A 19860-nucleotide genomic window follows, 5' to 3' on the forward strand; every position below is an offset into this window, starting at 1 on the left:
CAACGCTCGTTGATCTATACGACCATATATCTATATATATATATACATAGGGCTAAAACATTTTAGATTGACAACGCAATATTTTTTTTAATTTAATTTTGTTTTTTCTCGGAGAAGCGTGAGAGTGGGGAAAAAAATTATTAAAGGTGAAAATTGAAACGCTTGTTTTCGTTGAATATCGGTGGCAAGTCGGCAGAGTATATAATAATATATGTATAATGTATATATTATATTATAGCGGCGTGCTCACGATACGTGTCCGGAATGTTTTTTTTCTTCAAGATTTACATCTGATGACACGACCACCGAAGTCACCACCTATATATCATATTCTTACCCCCACTATGCCAGTACCACCCTCGGGTGTCTTATTTATATTCAATTAGTTTTTAGATTTTCGTCATTGTTATAATAACGCGTATATCGACGTGACAATCCGTGACGAGCATTTTTATTAGCCTTTTCACATTTCTAATACATTAAGTATGCACGCGCATTTATAATATATACATACATTATATATATATACATATATTATATATATATACATATATTCATATATAGGTTATTTTATTATATATATTGTTATCACAGTAAATAAAAATGTAAAAGAAAATCATAACTAGAAAACGAAACGTATTGTCTTTTTAAATATTTTTAATGGAAAATCATCAAAGTGATTTGGTATGATCTCATAAATATTGTTGATAAAATTAATTTTTAATAAATATCTTGTTTTTATTTAATATTTATGTATACTTTAAAGTTTAATAGTCAACGGATTTATTTTACGATTTTTTTTACGTGGTAAAATAGTTAATACTTAATAATAAATTATGATTTACATATTTGGTAATTAATAATCACAGAAGAATAGATATCCTTGGGAAGCTTCTTATTTTTGTTATTTCCATTTTTTTTGTTTGTATTGAATTTCTATTACCTATATATTTTAACTTTCATATCAATTTTACTTATTATTCTCGTCAAACAGATTTATGCATAAGATATACATGGACATACGGTGAATCAGACTGAACGTCTCTAAATATTATTTAAATATGTCAATACTGTAAATACAAAGTAATGCTGAATATTGGTCTTTGCCGTTTACTTGCCTTGCGTTGGGTATCTTGTGGCGTTATCATTGGCGTCCTGTCCGTAATATGACTTGGCGTCTGGGTCTTTCTTGTGCGTCATTACTGCAGGTGGATCGTAATAATCATAGTACAGATTTCTAGTGGCCAGACTTCTAAAAAACATCCAAATCAAACTTAAATATATATACATATTATATATTATATTTTAAATATAAAATACACACATTGTTTCAAAAATTAGTCAATTTTTTGAAACTGTTCTTGAAAATTTAAGAAATGTATTATAGGTATATTCAATTCTAATATTTTATTTCATCCTTATTTTTCTTGCATTATGTTTTTGGTTAAATAAAAATAATTTATTTTTGAATTTTAAGCGGCAATCTATATATTTTATTATATACATTTTGGCAAAATATTTTTATGAAAATGTTGATATATATATAAAATATAAATATTAAAATTATTAACATGTCTTATGAACAAAAACCTAACCTATGTAGTATGAATGCAGCACAATTTTCATATTTGAGACGTTTATATACTTAACGATACATTTTAATAAAACGCATAAATGTTATTGTTGCACATAACGTAATAATGTGGTGGCGTGTTTATTCTGTAGTGTCTATATATACACATCGTCCGTGCGGTCCACCAGACCCTCAGTGTGTGCGGTGTATATTATACAATATACACCGTAGTAGAAACTGCAGAAAGAGGATTACTGCACTCTTCTGAGAGGTTCGCGGGACGGTGTAGGTTTTAAATAATCTTTTGAATGAAAAGCCAACAGACGAGAAGCCCGTAAATAATTATCAGGTTAATAATTTAAGGGAATGGAAAGGGTCCTGCAAGTAGCTTACGACGAGAGACCGTTTAACCCTTTGTATTAAAAATTGAAATACACGCACGGTGGTGGGAGGAGCACCCTATTTATGGGCTTAATTATTTCGAACAATGTATATACTACACCATGAAGATGTATAATATTGTTTATATTGATGACATAAAAATTAGTTATTCCTCGACCGACGATTATTAAGAAACGTTCCGCGAATATAATTTATTTCTTCGTAGTTTTACGTTATGCACATTATATAATATTAAAACTTATAATATAAAATGTATATAATATAAATAAATTATAGTTACCAATCGCAAATCTTTTCTCTTTTAATCGTCTTTTTAGTTCAATTTCGACCGTATTAAACTTTGTATATCAATTGAGAACATCAATATATATATAATTATAATATATTTTTGTAAGTAAATAATAATTATTTATACTTTCTTTACCTTTTTAAACGACTACAAAAAATTCATATATTATATTTTCACGAGTTACCTGAAGTTGGTTGGTGAGTGCGGGTAGTAATGATCAGTGAAATACCTCGTAGACCTACCGCAACAATCTGCAGGTGATCTCAATTCAGTTTTCATAGAATTTTGTTGGTACACTACTGCTGCGCGGTCTAAAAAAAATGTTTTAATATGTAACATAAACATAAAATAGTTATTATAATAAGACATAAATTAAATCTGACAATTAGCCTATTTCAGAAGTAAAGCGACAGCAGTTTAAAATGATTTAATTGTAATCTAGATGTAATTGTATGTGTATTGTACATTATGATACTGATTTAATAAGTTATGATACGTTTACATTTAATACATTGAATTGTTTTTATTACCTACGTACGTATTAATATCTATGTAAACATGTGAATATCTATATTTTTTGATTATTAGTGATCCTTCTTCTCTCAACCTATACCAAGCAAGTCCTATTCGTTGAACTATCAGAAGTTTTGAACTTCTATTCTAAATGCACTTATATGTGATGAATTTTGAGATTTACGCTACAAATTTGGAAAGTTTATTTAATGTTTATCCAATAACTGCTTGAAGTGCCGTTATTTACTAATTGCAATTACATGTTTATAAGTATTAATTTTACAATTATTGTTTATTGTTTGGTACAATAAAACGAATTTCAAATAAGTAGGTATAAATAATAAGTTATAATAATATTTTAAGTTTATTCAAAAATAATGAAGTACCGCAGATTTAGGGTTACCCCCAAAATGTTTGTACAATTACATTTATTATATATATTCCAGTGCTTATATCTTAACTTCAGATACTTATAAAGAATTAGCTAAAAATTTGACATTTAATTTATACATACCGCAGTTTAGGAATATAAGATTAAAAATGTTTTCATTAAAAAAAGTAAAAACTTAAATATGTATAGCTATAATGTTTTTGTTAATGTTGCATTGTAACTAATCCAAATCAAGTTGAAAAACTATTGTCAACAACATTAATAGGTATATTTTGAGATAATGAGTATTTACTATAAAAATAATTGAATTTATAACTCTGTATGTTTTTACACCGAGATTTCAATGTATGAAAGCCCTCTTCGCTAAACAGCTGCCCACATATCATTATGTATACATAATGTTTAATGTATATAAGTTTTCCGACCCATAAATCTAACCTCGTGATTTACAGAGGGTGTGTGACTATGTATAATTCGGTTGATTTTTCAATAGGGACGATCGCTTATATAATAGCCGTCATATTATATACCCCTTCGTTAACCCCAACTAATACTACAACAACTACAACTATGTACTAATACTACCAAGTACCATTTACTGACTGTAGTGTATAGTTTTTTATACTATACACAAAGCAACTGTGTCCATATATATATATATATATATATAGGTGTATTGTATACATTTTATCATATCAGAATTATTCGCACAAGAGATGATCTCTTTTGATACGCTTTTGCGTGGTTAAGATTCACTTCAGCAGACCATAATACAATAATATAATGTATTATGTTTATCAAATTGTATTGTTTTTTCTTGTCGACAATACTGAAAACCATACTAAATTAATAAATCCATATTATAATAAATGTTTATATATTTTAGTTTCGTATCAATTTCCATATTATAAATATAATTCTGTTATACACAGATATTTTAAAATTCAAATTCTCATTAAAAAACAACAAGTGTTATACAAATATTAAAAATTATTTAAATAATTATTTCTGGTTCTAAATTATTAACTGGACTTACTGAAATGGGCATAGCCGTTTTCGACCAAAAACGTATCCTTCCTTTTTCGGCCGATTCACTTTTCGACCAAATTTAAAAAAGACCGATTCCCCTTTCGGCCAAAACAAAAATTATAAACAAAATAATATTTATATATAATTTTTGTAAAATTATTAAAAATATAAGTTACAAACACGATGACCACCGATCAAATAATTAATAACAAATATTATATATAGATTTTAATCATTTTCGATATGTATAACATAAAACGTAATACATTAAACTTTTTGTTTCGTGTAATTTTCATAATTACTTATTTTATATTACTATTATACTTGATTATTATTGAAAAAAATTGTATATTATTATTTTATGTTTTTATATTACAATATTATACATATTGTAACATGTTAACATAAAAATAATGTTAATATATAGATATGCTTGTACTTTAAATAATTTTTTATATTTTATTTTACAACAATTTTGGCAACTTATATTTTTAATTTTACAAAAATTATTCATAAATATTATTTTGTTTATAATTTTTGTTTTGGCCGAAAAGGGAAGAGTACGTTTTTAGTCGAAAACGGTCTCGCCCACTGAAATACTCTTACAGAGGCGGATGAGCTCATAGGGAAAAAAGGATATTACCTATGCCCTGTGAGCTCTCACCTATATTTATGTCGATGGGCTCCTCGTAAATCTACACATTTAATTAATAATTTTTGTACAATAAAATACATTTACCAAATAGATATATTTAAAATTATAAATTATTATTATTGTTATTTTTTTAACAATAAGATAATGCTACGACGAATCAAATTTTCTTGTGAATCTTTAAAATATCTATTATATAAATATTCTTTTATAATGAAATAATATTATATAAATGGTTTTTGTTAGAAGATCGAAATATCCTACCGCCCTCGAGCGGTTTAGTATTTTTTAGCTTTATGCTATTTATTAGTTTATTGTGTTAGTACTATATTTAATCTAAATTTTAAAATATTAACTTAATAATATTTCCGCATTTAGTATTTTATATACAATTTTTATTGTATACATAACCATCAATTAGTAATTTGGTGTATATAATAATGAATATAGAGAACTTATAGGCTGTAGCATTTAAATATTTATCAAAATAAGCAGCTGACTAGCAGAGTAAAAAACAAATACGTTTTATACTAAAACAAACCAAATTTAAAAATTTTATTTTTCATATAAATACATATTTTGAAATTTTTTTGTTTGTTGGGTGACATATTTCTTATTTATTTTATACTTTTTGATATATTTTTTAATTAATTATTAATTTTATCAATATTTTCTGTATAGATTTTTTTATTTTTGTGATCAATGCATGAAAAAACACATAATATGAAGACGTGTATCTCCATACGGCGAACTGGGTAGGCCTCTCGAGTAGCACTCGACTACTCGAGCATTTCTTTCAATATACAACCAAAATTGTTGGATTTAAATTTAATTTAAATTTTTATTATAATTGTTTAATAATATAATAATATTAATAAATTATTTATTATTTTAGTTGTTGACTAAATGTTATTTTTTACATTTTTTCGTAAGATTTTCTAAAAATGATTGTCAATTCAGTTAAATTCTCGTTTATTAATTTTATTTATAGATAGATTACTGCACAAAATATGATCAATAGTTGATACTCAGCAGTTATAAAATAAGTTGCTACTAAATAAAATAAATTCATTAGAATAATGCAAAAACAATCTTGTTTTTAATTTTAAAATACATATATTGAGTGTTAAAATAAATATTTGGTGACTCTTTAGAGCTAAAAGTACTCTAGCTACCAATAATGAATAATAAACGCAAGTATAAATATAAATCCGGTTAAACCAAATATTTATTATATTTAAAGAGTATTTTTTCACAAGAACTTTTAAACATTTTTATGGTCATGTTTTTTTGAAAAAAGGGTTATTCATCGGAATTGACTTCAATCAAATAATTAATAGGTACCAAGAAATATTCAAATCTCAAAAATCTGATTATTTCTGTTTCGTGTACAACACGGGAGAGTGGACAATGGACATAGTTATTTACTAGTAGATAATCGTGATATACTTTTATACTTTCATATGTGTACTGTGTAGGTTTTATACATATACCTTATATTTAATATGTACATATATATATTTTGAGATGCATTATATTATTTCCGTTTTCTCATAAGATATTATTATGTATCGACATACACGTCATGCTTGCATGTGATGTGATCAAAGTGCCCTTTAATCGAAATCCAAAGTAAAGTACAATAATAAAAAAAATACAAAATAAAATTTAAAACGTTTTACCCCCCGCTAGACCGTTTGTCGTTAGTAGATTCTCAGCGAGACACCACAGTGTCGTCGTCGAAGTCGTCCCTTACATATTTCAAAGACAATCTGCGCCGTGGTTGTCGACAAACGACTTCGTATAACTGTGTATTATTGCTTATACATAGACATGTAGTGCGTATAATATATAAATAAACCGTCGTAACAATGTGTCATGTAATGTATTATACTCGTATATATCTATATATTGGTCGACTTAAAGTAATCAGAGTCAAAATCAGAATTCTTCTGCACAAACAAAGTAAGCATACTCATAGGTACATTCCACTCATTATTAGAGCTCGGGACTTGATGTATTTGCATCTTTTTATCTAATGCTCACATTAGAGGCTTGTCTTTATAGAAATTTGATCCGTTTATAGAATTTAATGATACAATTGTTACTTTGCATTTTTAGTGAATTTTATGCTTTACGGTCCTTTTTTAGTATTTTTGGAGAATTGTATTCATTTTTGTACTTTTTGTTACATTGCATTTTTCTTGTTGAAAGTTACATATTATTGAAACACGGATTATCGAAGTTCATTATCTTTATCGCTTGTTATCGTGACCTACGATTATTTAATAAACTGTAAGCAGTAATATTTTAAGCCCGGTGCATACGTGTGTTAAAATGTAATTAATATTATTAATAATAATTGCGATTTATAATAGATGAATTGTATAAAACGTACATTTTGTAAAATGTAAATTGTTAAAAATGTTAAGTCATTATATAGTCATTTTTAGTATTTTTGTGGTCATTTAAAAAAAAATGTTGTGTGCATTTTTTTAAAGATTTCTAGATTAGGTTATTGTACGATGCGTATTGTCACTTTCGCTAAATGAACTATTACTATCAAAAAATATTTTTTTTGTTCTGTACGAGACTGTGGAAAGTAACATATGTATTATGTATGTACCTAAATAAATACTTTATCAAAATTAAAATTAATGTGTGCCCTTTAAAAATCACCCCCCTGTTATCTTGGTTTGGATCTGCCCCTATGTAAGACGATCTTATAATAATTATTATATAATATTGTGTTTATCACTGTGTATTAAAAAAGAGACGTAAAGTCTTAACTCTTACCTATGTGTTAGGTAAACAAATTCGATCAAGCACGTGTCAAAGTTTATCTATACCGCTTGATCAATACTTATTGTCCACGTAAATAATATGCGTTAATGTACTTTTTCGAAATAATATAGTGTCAACACAATAATACTATAATAGCCGATAGGTATATAAGCTACCAATGATACATGATATTGAGGGACACTACGCTTTTATGGCTAATTGAAACGTGAAAGAATAATATATATATACCTATTACCTTGGTATAGTTTCTATAGTCATTTAGTACTTACATATTATAATTTCACATTTTAATTATTTATTATGTTTTAAGAGATATAGGACTAATTATTAAGACACTGCTGCAGCCGTCATTAATTTTATTAGGTTATGCATGTATATCATACTACTGATAAGTGATAAGTATATGTGTAAAATACTTATGATATCCATATTCTTACCTTCTTGATTCCAGTTTTCTAGCATTTGGCTAATAGGTTTACTCGACAAATGCACGTATACGTTTTCTGTGTAATATACATATATACATATTTGAAACATGTTAATCGAAAATATTTTAATTCACAAGGAATTAAATAGGTAATATGATAAATCTTATAATATGGTATTATCACTCGCTTACCAGTTTGTTGGGGCACGTCATATACTCCGTTTCTCTTGTCGATTTCTATTTCACCGTTTTCGATTGCTCCTGTGAACGATGGATTTCGGTTATTAAACTGAAACAAAATATTTTTGTCTATATTATGATTTCATTCGTATCAATTATAAATAAGCATTATGCCCACGTTAAATCCATACTTATAAAACGCGATTTGTCTATATTTCCCCGTTTCTCTAGCTTATTTTTACCTTATTATAACCTACCTAATTATATAAAATATTTATGTTTGCTAATTACTTAGATACAAGACGTATTCTATACATAAAGTATAAAACGTATGTCCTATGAAGATTTATTAATTAATATAATTTAATCTTTAAAGTGGTGCAGGAGCATAATATGATATAAACTCTGCCTAGCTACACGATTACACATTATTAAATTAGTTAATTTTCATAAAATTATATAATATTAATACAACAAACACAATATGTGACACGTAAAATAGCCAATAGGTTTATAATTTATATATATTAATACATTATAATATATAATTTAACAAAATCTAATCTCTGTTAGGATAATTAAAAGCTTAAAAATATTTGTACAATATATCAAGCTTTTATAATATTGTAGTTTGTTTGATTATATACTAGATAGTAGACAATACTGTGAAATACATTATGGAAAGTAAATATTTTAAGAAAAAAATTTTGGCACAAAAAATATGAAACAGTTTGTTTTACTTTGTCTAACGACAATACTGAGAATTCTGTGTCAACGGTGTCATTTTGGCCAACTGTTATATGTTATTGTAACTTTTAACTTCTACGATAAAGCAATATGTAACGTTAAAGATTTACATTTTATTGCAAAAATTATGATTAAATTTGATTTGAAAACTCGCAACGCAGCCCGTAACTGCCGGAAACACTACAGCGCGACGTCCGGAAATGAACGTAAATGACTGGGAAACCGCGCTGTGGCAAAATCGCATTAGCGGTGAGTGTATTTGTATATGTGGTGTGTGTAGTCGTATGGTTGCTGTATGTATTTGGAGTTGAATCTTCCAACTACGGTGATGGCAACATCTTCTAATTCAGTTTGCACTAATCGTTTTGGCTTTTGAAAAGTCATTTATTTTTCCCAACTGTCCTTCCTCTTTATCTTTGCGTCGGTTTACTTGGTCTCGCAAAGCGTGTCTTATAATAATAATATAGTGACTAATAATAACTCAGACGTCGTGGAACACAGATTCGGTGGTTAGGCGGGAAACTTTCCACGGTGCATTTCCGCTACCTTCAGATTTGCACTGCATTTGAAATATTATTTAAAAATTCTTATTTTCGTTTTTATCGTCTCGATCGATTTTTTTTTCTTTTTGTCAAATTAGATATCCTGTAATATGATGATTTTTGCTCCCCTGTGTGATGTGTAAGTATATAGTATATACATAATATGTGTCAGTCGTTATCGCGCTCGTTCAAATTTGCGTTTATGAAAAGTGCAATAATAAAATCGGTTTTTAGTTTTTGTCTTATATAAATGTAATATAACATATATACGATATGTCGATATACCTATATAATAGGTACTTACATTATAGTGTGAAGTAAAATAATATAATATATTATAATTAAAATCAGTTTTCATATATCTCGTACAATATTAAGATAATTAAGTGAAAACATGGCTGAAAACAATAAAATGGATACTTGCAGAGACAAATTAAATCAATGGTTTTATACAAACTTTTTTTAAAAATGTATAAATTTTAGAAAATTATTATTTGTTGTATCATCGATCATTTGAAAAATCACGATTTAACTATTCTTATTGTTCTTAATAATTTTGAGTATAATATATAGGGTATAGGATACTTTAATTTTAACCGTGCGTTCAACCATAGCGGACTTGGAAGTTAAAAGTCTATCACTCCATCTATCATGCAGACAAGAGGCTACTGATTTAACTGTTCGTCTCTTTGGAAAGTGACAATGTAGTAAGGAACTACATAAACATGGTACAATGTATTGTTTTTTTTTTCATAACGAACACAATTTACGAGTTTAGAATAAACCGCGATAACAAAATATATATAAGGGGTGCTGAGATAGGCGTCGATAATGAAAATGACTTATATAGTTATACGAATCACTGTATATACGATCGTTGCACATTAAATATTGAGTATAATACACGCACAATATATCATCAGATTCCCCCGGAAAAAATGTATATATGATGAGTGAAAACCCTACTTGCAGTGACACAACTAACTGTTTCGTGCTCCCTTATACCTATATAAGCGCAACTGAAAAAAAAACAAAATTATTTCCGCAGTAGATTTTTTACATAATTACCTACTTATCTATAATAATTATTATTTTTGCAATTTGAAGTAATTTATAAATTGTATCAATTTTTCTGATTTTTAGTACTTATTTATATAAAACCTAATGGATATTATAATATTTTAAGTAAGTAGTTATTTAAATTTTTGCAAAGTTTTTTTGATTTTCTAAAAAAATGATTGTCCGCTAAATCACGCACATTATCCGCAAAATAATGTATGTAACAAAATTCAAAAAAATCACAAATGTACATGCTGTTGGAATGGAGCTGCTTGATGGTTTATTTCATCGAATCGTGTACTGTATATAAAATAAATGCATATTTTTTTTTAAGGATTTAATGTTCTAAATAGATTATATCAAATAATGATTTAAATTTCATATACGAATTACAAATAATAATAATGTAGATATACTATAGGTATCCATATACGAGTATACTATGTATATTGTATATTATATAGCCATATGATATAGGTTATTAGGTATCGTTAAGATTTATTAACCTAACCTATGATATCTAAATAATATCTGATATAAATTCCTCATGCTACTGCTTACAAGTGTATACATATGTTATATAAACACAATGAATAATGAAATATACTTATTATTTTGAAATTTAACATTATACTCAATATATATATAATAAATATATAATAATTTAATTATTATTTGTTTTAAAAATAAAAACACGATAAATTCAACAATACAAATATAGATATATAATTGCAAAAATATGCATGTACCTATATGTAATTACATAAATGCTAGATGATATACTGTTTTAAGTATTAGATATTTATAATTATTATTGCAAATGTTAATTTGTTTAACGATTTTATGAATTTTAATCATTGTACTATTTTATTATTTTTACACGATTATTTATTTATTTATTATGAGTAAAGAAACTTATTAAGTAATTAAGTTAAACTTTAATTATATACCAAATATATCAATTTAAATTATTACATTTCTTTCGACTTATCTCTTTCATTAAAACTATATAAATAATACTGATTAAGTAGAAAAGTTTTCTGAGTACTTTGATACATAAAAATATATTTTGTTATTCAAAAAAGTTAGAAACTTAAAAATTATAACCATAACGATTTGTAAAAAGCATAACATTTTTTTTCAACAACGCTGTTTTGAAATTACATAAAAATATAAGTAAAACATAATATATCAAAAAAGCTAAAATGTTCTTAAATAATGAGTGTATAGACACTTAAACGTATCCCCTTGTATAATATTATAATTTAATAGTCATACAGATTATTATATATAGTCGCAATATGTGAATCACGAGTATTTAATAATATTGTATTTGATTAAGTAGGTACAAAAAATTACAAAAAAAAAAAAAAAAAATATATCGAGTCCTTATCCTTATTGTATGTGATGCAAAAACAATCAGATATTATCAATTAGATACTATTTATTATACATATCACATATGAAACGTGTCATTATATTTCTATAATTTTTGTAAAACATCAATCTTGGTTCAACAATATCATAATATATCATGACGTTATCCGATTGAATTATGTATTGTGCTGGGTACTTACAGACGATAGTATCTTCGGATGATCTACCGGTTCGTCCTGCACCTGTTGTTCTCGCGGGCTGTTGATCATAATTTATTCGAATACACAATAAAAGTAAAAACAAAAACGAAAATATTTATATTTTAGTTTATAACTTTAGTATAGATATAAGTGTATAACAAAAAAATTAACGATCGAAATGAAAGCAGTTGCTGTTAGTCGCCCATGTGTGCCGTGGTTTTACGATATATTTTCCAAGCAAAACAATATCGATTCTAGGCGATAAGAGTTAAGAAATCTAATCGTAATTCTGCTCGATACGATTATTATTTTTACTGTCGCACATTTAATATGCTATAATATAGACGACGTGCATTTATTGGGGCATTGCAACTACAACGACAAAATGGATCGAAATTCGACAGTGGCAGCGGCAGCGAAAAACGCGCGTGGTCCGGTAAGCGATACTGACGTGCGTTGGCGAGCAGTGTTTTTAAGCGACCTAATCACGCAAGTCCTCGGCAAAACGCTGATCCTGAAGGGGCGGGACCGGATCCCAGGAGAGGCGTCCAGCCTTCGACCAATCGAACGGCGAGCGCCGACTATATATATATTATATAACTAGCATAGCGTTCTATTTACTCATTTCACTGTAAGATCAAAGTTTCTGTGAAATATTAGGAGAGTGAGAGTAGGTTCATTTTTTCTATCATCGCCTGCGAACATTCAACAACCCGCGGATCGCAAATGTATATGCATTACCAGATACACATCATATTATAATAATTTATAATGAATCTAAGTCAAGTATAGGTTTTAATATTGTGTTTGTTATTGTTTTACACCCGTTGGTGTAACTCTTTTTTACTTCGGGGGTGAGATTCGAATTTACCTGATATTAAGTTTTTAATAAAATTAACCTCTATAGGTTTTAATGTTTTACATAATAATAAAACATACAATACTTCAGTCGTTGATATTTGAATTTATTATATGACAATTTAAACATTTATTATATAATAATTCAATATAATATTGTCTCTCAAACAGTCAAACCTTCAACGTCAAAATATCGATGAATTATTATTAGTTTATTACGTATATACTGTGGTTAATGGTTAAAACGAAAAGAAAAAAAAATTATAAAGTAAAAAGGGTTGCATACTTACTCCTTAAAATGTATTCGATCAACCAGCGTGCACAAGATGACGTATGCTGTAACTGCACCTCGATACAACAACGAACAAAGTTTGTATGAATATATTTTGTTGAAAACTTGAAAATAATATTCTGGTATTTTTTATTGTGTGGATTTTATTGTGTGTGTAGTAAAAGACTAATCGATAATAATAGTAAATAAAATGAACACAATCTCAACAATATATGTCAAATTGTAAGACCTTATAGCTATAGTCTATGTATATTAGAAAATAAAATATAATGAAATATATAAATAGTTGTTTAACAAATTAAATAAATATCTAAGTATCTACAGAAATTATTTTCATATGAATGGTCCTGCGAGCTAAGTGCAGAATGCTGATATTGCGTAGTTAAATTGTTATACTAAACAGGGTGTCCTGTGAGGATTTGCCCATTGCGATATATCTTGAAATAACAGAGATATCATAATTCGGGCATGTACCATTTCCGTCAAAATTTGAAATGACCGATTCCGACATCGCCCGTTTCCGCCACCAATCTACCTGCTATGGTAAAATTATAATAATTTGTAATAATTGCATTATTATTCCTATTATTATTATAGTATACTTAAGTTTTAACTTGAAATAATTGTACATGGTTTATATGATGACATTAAATATTGAAAAATATATTTATAACTCATAAAGCAAATAATAAATACATAATATTTTGTCATAGTTTTTTGATAAATACAATAATAAAGTAAAAGATACTTATTCATAAAAGGTACATAATTTTTTGTATGGAATATATTAAAATAATTATTCCATAGCAGGTAGATTGGCGGAAACGGGAATTGAACCTTTTTTTAAATTGGCGGAAACGGGTAATTCTCCATAATTCTGGTTTTTTAAAAAGATTCACAGAGACAAGAACTACAAATATTTTACGTTTTAATCTATTTTAATGTTTTGGTATAAAAAAGTTAAAAAATATATTTTTTGTTTAATTATTTTCAAAAAAATTGAAAATAGCCATTTTATAGAGTTAGTTTTGGTGAAAATATTGATGTTTCAACATCGGTTGAGTTCATTAATCTCCTAATTTTTAATATTTTTTCTAGTTTCGAGAAACCGGCCGATTAGTTCATCGGCCGTAAAAACATGCGGGCCACATGTTTGATAAAATAATACCACTATATCGTATTAACTAATAAATTTACAGTTTCTTAAATGTTAAAATGCCAATATTTTCAGAAAAATTATCTCTACAAATGGTTATCTTCAATTTTATTGAAAATAATTAAATAAAAATATATATTTTTAACTTTTATATACAAAAAAATTAAAATAGCTATTTTATTTTAGATTAAAACGTTGAATATTTGTAGTTCTTGCCTTTATGAATCTTATTAAAAAACTAGATTTTATTATGATATCTCCATTATTTCAAGAGATATTGCAGTGGATAAATCCTCACAGAACATTCTGTTTTCTGTATAACTATACTTATTATACTTTATATAATTATACTATCACTATTATATTAGTCAATGCTAACTTATTGTAAATCTTAACACTAGAACTAGGTTCGTGTTTAAACTTTAAATGTCTAAACAAAAAATAAAGCTTACTTAATTTTAGATTCTGAACGGAATGATGAATGTATTGATTTTACAAAGATGTGTTTTTTTTTGTGTGTCTGTCATCACGTTTTGGAGTAGTAATAGCGCATTGATTTTTAACTTCAGCCACTCTTTGAAAAGGAAATTGAATCTAATATGTACTTTGGGGAGTCAAAAGTAAAAGTTCAAAAGCATCAGGAAAAACCTTGAAAAATTAACGGAAAAATGGGAATTTTTACGCATAACCAGTTTTTGACAAAATCGATTTTTTTATTTTGCTCTAACTCAAAAACGTATCATTGTAAATACTTGAAATGTTCACTAAACGTTTATATTAGTGTTATCTATTTATGATTTATAGATTTTCAAATTATTTTGACTAATTTTTAAGCTATTTATAGACAATTTAATTTTTTGATAATGCCTATAAAAAAATTTTGGCAATCCAAAAATTTTAAAATTTAATAGGTACAAGGTTTATTATAAGTTGTACTTATCATAGTAAAATAAAAATCAAAAATCGTTAGGTAGTCACAATTTTTATTTATAAGCATTTTAAGTTTAAATGTGTTTACAAAGTATGTCAAAATCGCCAAAATTTGCAAAGAATTTTGAAGTTGAAAATTTATAACATTTTTGTGGTTCATACCTAAGGTTAAAAAACCCTACAAAAGATTCACCATAACTTTTTCTTCAAATAACTGTAAAAAAAAGTTCTTGGGTCAATAAAGAAAAAAATTTATGAGCGTATGAAATTTAATTTTTTACGAAATCGTGTAAAATAACGATATATTACAATATAAATATAGCTAATATAGGCAATAATATAATATATCCTAGACTAAAAACAAAAACGAAATTATAAAAAATGGTTTTTGGAAATAATATAGAAAAATAACGTTTTTGAATACGTTAATTAAAAACTTTAAAAACGTTAAACAAAAACTATATTTTTTAAATCAATAAACAATAACGAAAACGGAAAAATTAAAAACGTTTTCCATCCCTGGATTTAAGAGAATAAATCTACCTACTCAAGAGTTATGATATTTAAGCTAGTTCACTATTTGCTTTCATTTTATTTAATTTCAAAGTAGGTACCTACTATTTTCTATAAGTAGGTACTTATTCAATTATTCATTATCTATTACATTTGCTATAATGCTATTAAAGCTATTATTTGTTATACCTTTTTTTAAAGTATTTTACTAGAGGCACATACTACTTGATAATAAAATAAAAAATAATAATTGATTTATTATACATTTGTGGCTTTTGCTACACATAACTACATATGACATAACACATTATAATAAAAGTTAAAACAATAAGTATAAAGAAACGACTCGTTTGTGATATCCTACTGTTCGAGAAAAACAGTCACCGGACAATGCGCGTCTTATCGGTTCAGCGTTACGCGTGATAATGATAACCTAATACAGATAACGATAAGCGTCAAGCAAAAACATTAAACAAAATATTAATATAATGATAATAATGTGTTATGAGTTGTGACCGCGCTAGGTACTGACTTGTGTTTCATGTCAACCACGTCGCTTTCAAACTTTTTTAAAAAATGTTTTAATTTTACGTGACTATCATTCCGGAACAGAAACCGTCGATCAGTTGAGTGTTTGAAGCTGCCGGTCCTCTTTAATTTGTACAAACTAGTTTTTCGAGTTTCTGAAACCGGACAAAATGGTTAACTTCAACGAGAGTAACAATGGTGAGGCAAACTTTTAATTATAATATTATTAGTATTTTTTATAATCATTAATTAAACCCATTGCGGACTGTATCAGACGCTTGTGTGTATTAATTGTTTAGTAATTAATTATGATTATCCAGATGCCAGCGACTCGGAGTCTGTATCCAGTTCGTCGTCAGCAAACAGCAGTAACCAATCATCCAGATCTGCTTCTCCAGCTCGGGCTAATTCGCCGTCCGGATCGGAACCAGCTTCACCAGGTTCACCAGCTTCTCCTGTGTCTCCCATATCGCCAGTTTCTCCAGTGTCTCCGGCATCACCTGCTTCCCCTGCATCAAGGTCTCGTTCTAGGAGTGTATCTGGTTCAGGGCGATCAGCATCTCCATCCAAAAGCCCTTCAAAATCCCCAGCTGGTTCTCGTTCCCCGTCACCAGGTAGTAGAGCTTCTAGTGCAGCATCAGCTGCATCTGTAGTATCGGCCCGTTCAGCTACTCCTGCTGGCTCAGTAACATCTAATCAGTCGGTGGCAAGTGGCAAAAGTGATTCATCCCGTGCAAGCCGTTCTACCAATCGTAGTAGAGCTTCATCTAAAAGTAACAAATCAAAATCAAGTTCTGCGAGTCCAAAGAGTGTTACATCTAAAAAATCGCACTCATCATCCCCAGAAGTAGCAAAAAATCAACAAGGTGATTCTGATGATAGTGATGGTTCTATGATTGGTAGGAAGAAACGACAACCAATTAGAAAAAGTTCTAGTGTATCTGGCAATGAATCATCTGATAAAGAAGAAACAACAAAAAAAAGTGGCTCAGAAGCTTCTGAAAAATGTAAGTTTAAGTTAATAAATTTAATTAATAAAATTAAACTTATTGTATTTTATGTAATCCAATATAGCCCCTAAAAAAAATGACCTATTTGGCGAAGCTGATGATATTAGTTCTGATGAGGATCAACCAAAGACACCCAGACCAATGAGTGACGATGACATGGATCGAGATAAAAGTGATAAAAGTGATAATGATGACAATAAAAGTGGCGGTGGTAGGGATGATGATGATGATGACAATAATGATAATGAGAAAACAGAAGAAAAAGAAAAAGAAGTGGAAGAACCAATTCCAGAAAGACGGATAGCTGTTGAGATACCAAAAATATCTGTAGATCTTGGAAGTGATTTACATTTTGTAAAATTACCCAACTTTTTGTCTGTTGAAACTAGACCATATGATAGAGAAACCTATGAAGATGAAATTGATGAAGAAGAAACTTTGGACGAAGAAGGTCGAGCTAGGTATGTAGATAAAAACATCTTTGCTTCTATTATTTGTTTATTTGTATAATATAATTTAATGCATTATTTATTACATTAGTGCTTTATAAAATTCATGGTAGTTACATTGTAATTTGAATTCTTTTAAAAATTAATAAAAAAAACTTATTATTTATAAACTGAATATGTCTAAGTAAAAAGTATTTAGTGTATAAATTAATATTGTAATAAAACTATTCCAGCATTTTGTAAACAATATAAAACTCCAATAATTTTAATTTCAGATACAATGTGTGATAGTCAAACCATCAAATATTTTAATATAATATAATTTGTTTGTAATATATATTTTAATACATTTTTTTAGAGTAAAATTAAAAGTAGAGAATACTATAAGATGGCGTGAAGTTTTTGACAATGATGGAAACGTAGTAAAAGAAAGCAATACTAGAGTAATTAAATGGTCCGATGGTAGTATGTCATTGCATTTGGGTTCAGAAATTTTTGACGTTTACAAACAGCCTTTGGTGGTAATTTTTTTAATTTTATTATGTAATTTTCTTGTTTATAAAAATAATTAGTTAAATTTAACTTTTTGTAGTTATGTATTTGTGCTATGTGCATATTAAAAATATATGTGACTCCTTGAATATGATGTTTTATTATTGATTAATTATAAAATAATATTTATAGGGTGACCATAATCATTTATTCATTCGCCAAGGAACTGGTTTACAAGGTCAAGCAGTATTTCGTACAAAATTGTCTTTCAGACCTCACTCAACAGAATCATTCACCCATCGTAAAATCACATTATCTTTGGCTGACAGGTCACAAAAATCATCTGGCATTAAAGTATTGTCTCAAGTTGGAGCTGATCCTGATGCTAATAGATACGAAAAAATTAAAGTTAGCATCATTTAATACCTATGTTAATTAATTTAAATTTATAAATAAATATGTATGTTGTTTTCCTTTAGTTTTGTTTTTCCACAACTAAATTAATATTAATATTAAAAAAGTAGAACATAATATTTAATTTTTTTTATTCCTATTGTAGAGAGAAGAAGAAAAGTTACGTCAATCAATGCGTAAAGAAACAAAAGTGAAGAGAGCTAGAGAACGCGGAGCAAATAGTAATCTCAGTTCCTCATATTTAGAACCTGAAAGAGAAGATGGATCTGATGATGAAAATGCCATATCTCTGTCTGCGATCAAAAACAAATTTAACAAAAAATCTGCATCTAAAAGTGAGTTTTCTCAGAAATCACTAAATTTTTACTGTAACTTATACTTTCCTTACGAAGACTAAATAATATTTTTAAACAAGTAGTACTTTCTATTAATATTTATTTTTTTCTTTACAGTTGACAAAAGTAATATATATTCATCTGAAGATGACAGTTCAGATATGGATACAAAAAAAAAAAGACAATCCAGAATAGTATCAGATTCTGAAGAAGATGATGATTTATAAATTATAATTTTTGTAAATTAATTAATTGTATTCAATTTTTGACTGTTAAACATATTGATTGATATGTGTAAACAATAAATGTAATGTATAAAGTTATTATAAGTTTGTCATATGATAGTAAAACTAAAAGTAAATTTAATTGATTTTTCTAATAACAATACTCAGGGTTAAAACAAAATATATAAACACCAATAATATTTTTCAAATTTTAAATGCAGAAAAAAACAACATCTATTGATATATTTCAATGTCGTATACTTCGTTTTACAAAAAATGACACCATGGAGTGACTGATTTCAGTGTTAATACTAATCTAGATGAAAATATTATTATCTATTATCTTATTTAGATTAAAATCTACTGGTCATCTTTTATTTTTATTTTGGATGAAAACTTCAGTTATCTATATTAATTTATCTAGATAATTATTTATGTATAAGTATTTATTTAATATTATAGTATATTATACA

At 27.3% G+C, this 19860-nt stretch overlaps 2 protein-coding genes across 2 annotated transcripts; one reads left to right on the top strand and one right to left on the bottom strand.

The window, feature by feature from the left end:
* Positions 1–1110: 1110 nt before the first annotated feature.
* On the bottom strand, positions 1111–12280 carry LOC113560728. The gene is made up of 5 exons (XM_026966781.1): positions 12187–12280; positions 8274–8370; positions 8092–8157; positions 2449–2575; positions 1111–1252 (listed from the first exon to the last, which is right to left on the bottom strand). Exons 1-5 carry the CDS (start codon positions 12253–12255, stop codon positions 1111–1113), a joined length of 501 nt encoding a protein of 166 aa, XP_026822582.1. The 5' UTR covers positions 12256–12280.
* Positions 12281–16436: 4156 nt separating this feature from the next.
* LOC113560869 (another transcription unit protein) lies at positions 16437–19486 on the top strand. Its single transcript, XM_026966982.1, has 7 exons — positions 16437–16661; positions 16784–17470; positions 17538–17934; positions 18281–18443; positions 18607–18822; positions 18974–19163; positions 19281–19486. Exons 1-7 carry the CDS (start codon positions 16634–16636, stop codon positions 19388–19390), a joined length of 1791 nt encoding a protein of 596 aa, XP_026822783.1. The 5' UTR covers positions 16437–16633; the 3' UTR covers positions 19391–19486.
* Positions 19487–19860: the final 374 nt, after the last annotated feature.

The sequence above is a fragment of the Rhopalosiphum maidis genome, chromosome 1 (genome assembly GCF_003676215.2).
Source record: "Rhopalosiphum maidis isolate BTI-1 chromosome 1, ASM367621v3, whole genome shotgun sequence".
Classification (NCBI taxonomy): domain Eukaryota; kingdom Metazoa; phylum Arthropoda; class Insecta; order Hemiptera; family Aphididae; genus Rhopalosiphum; species Rhopalosiphum maidis.

What these genes read in the sequence shown, in the direction of transcription:
- LOC113560869 (XM_026966982.1), top strand. Translation starts at nt 16,634, where the DNA reads ATGGTTAACTTCAACGAGAGTAACAATG. An exon ending in TTTACAAACAGCCTTTGGTG is followed by an intron (nt 18,444 to 18,606) that starts GTAATTTTTTTA and finishes TAATATTTATAG; the next exon opens with GGTGACCATAATCATTTATT. An exon ending in CAAAAAATCTGCATCTAAAA is followed by an intron (nt 19,164 to 19,280) that starts GTGAGTTTTCTC and finishes TTTTCTTTACAG; the next exon opens with TTGACAAAAGTAATATATAT.
- LOC113560728 (XM_026966781.1), bottom strand. Translation starts at nt 12,255, where the DNA reads ATGATCAACAGCCCGCGAGAACAACAGGTGCAGGACGAACCGGTAGAT. An exon ending in TGACGTGCCCCAACAAACTG is followed by an intron (nt 8,158 to 8,273) that starts GTAAGCGAGTGA and finishes TATATTACACAG; the next exon opens with AAAACGTATACGTGCATTTG. An exon ending in AGAAAACTGGAATCAAGAAG is followed by an intron (nt 2,576 to 8,091) that starts GTAAGAATATGG and finishes CATTTTTTTTAG; the next exon opens with ACCGCGCAGCAGTAGTGTAC.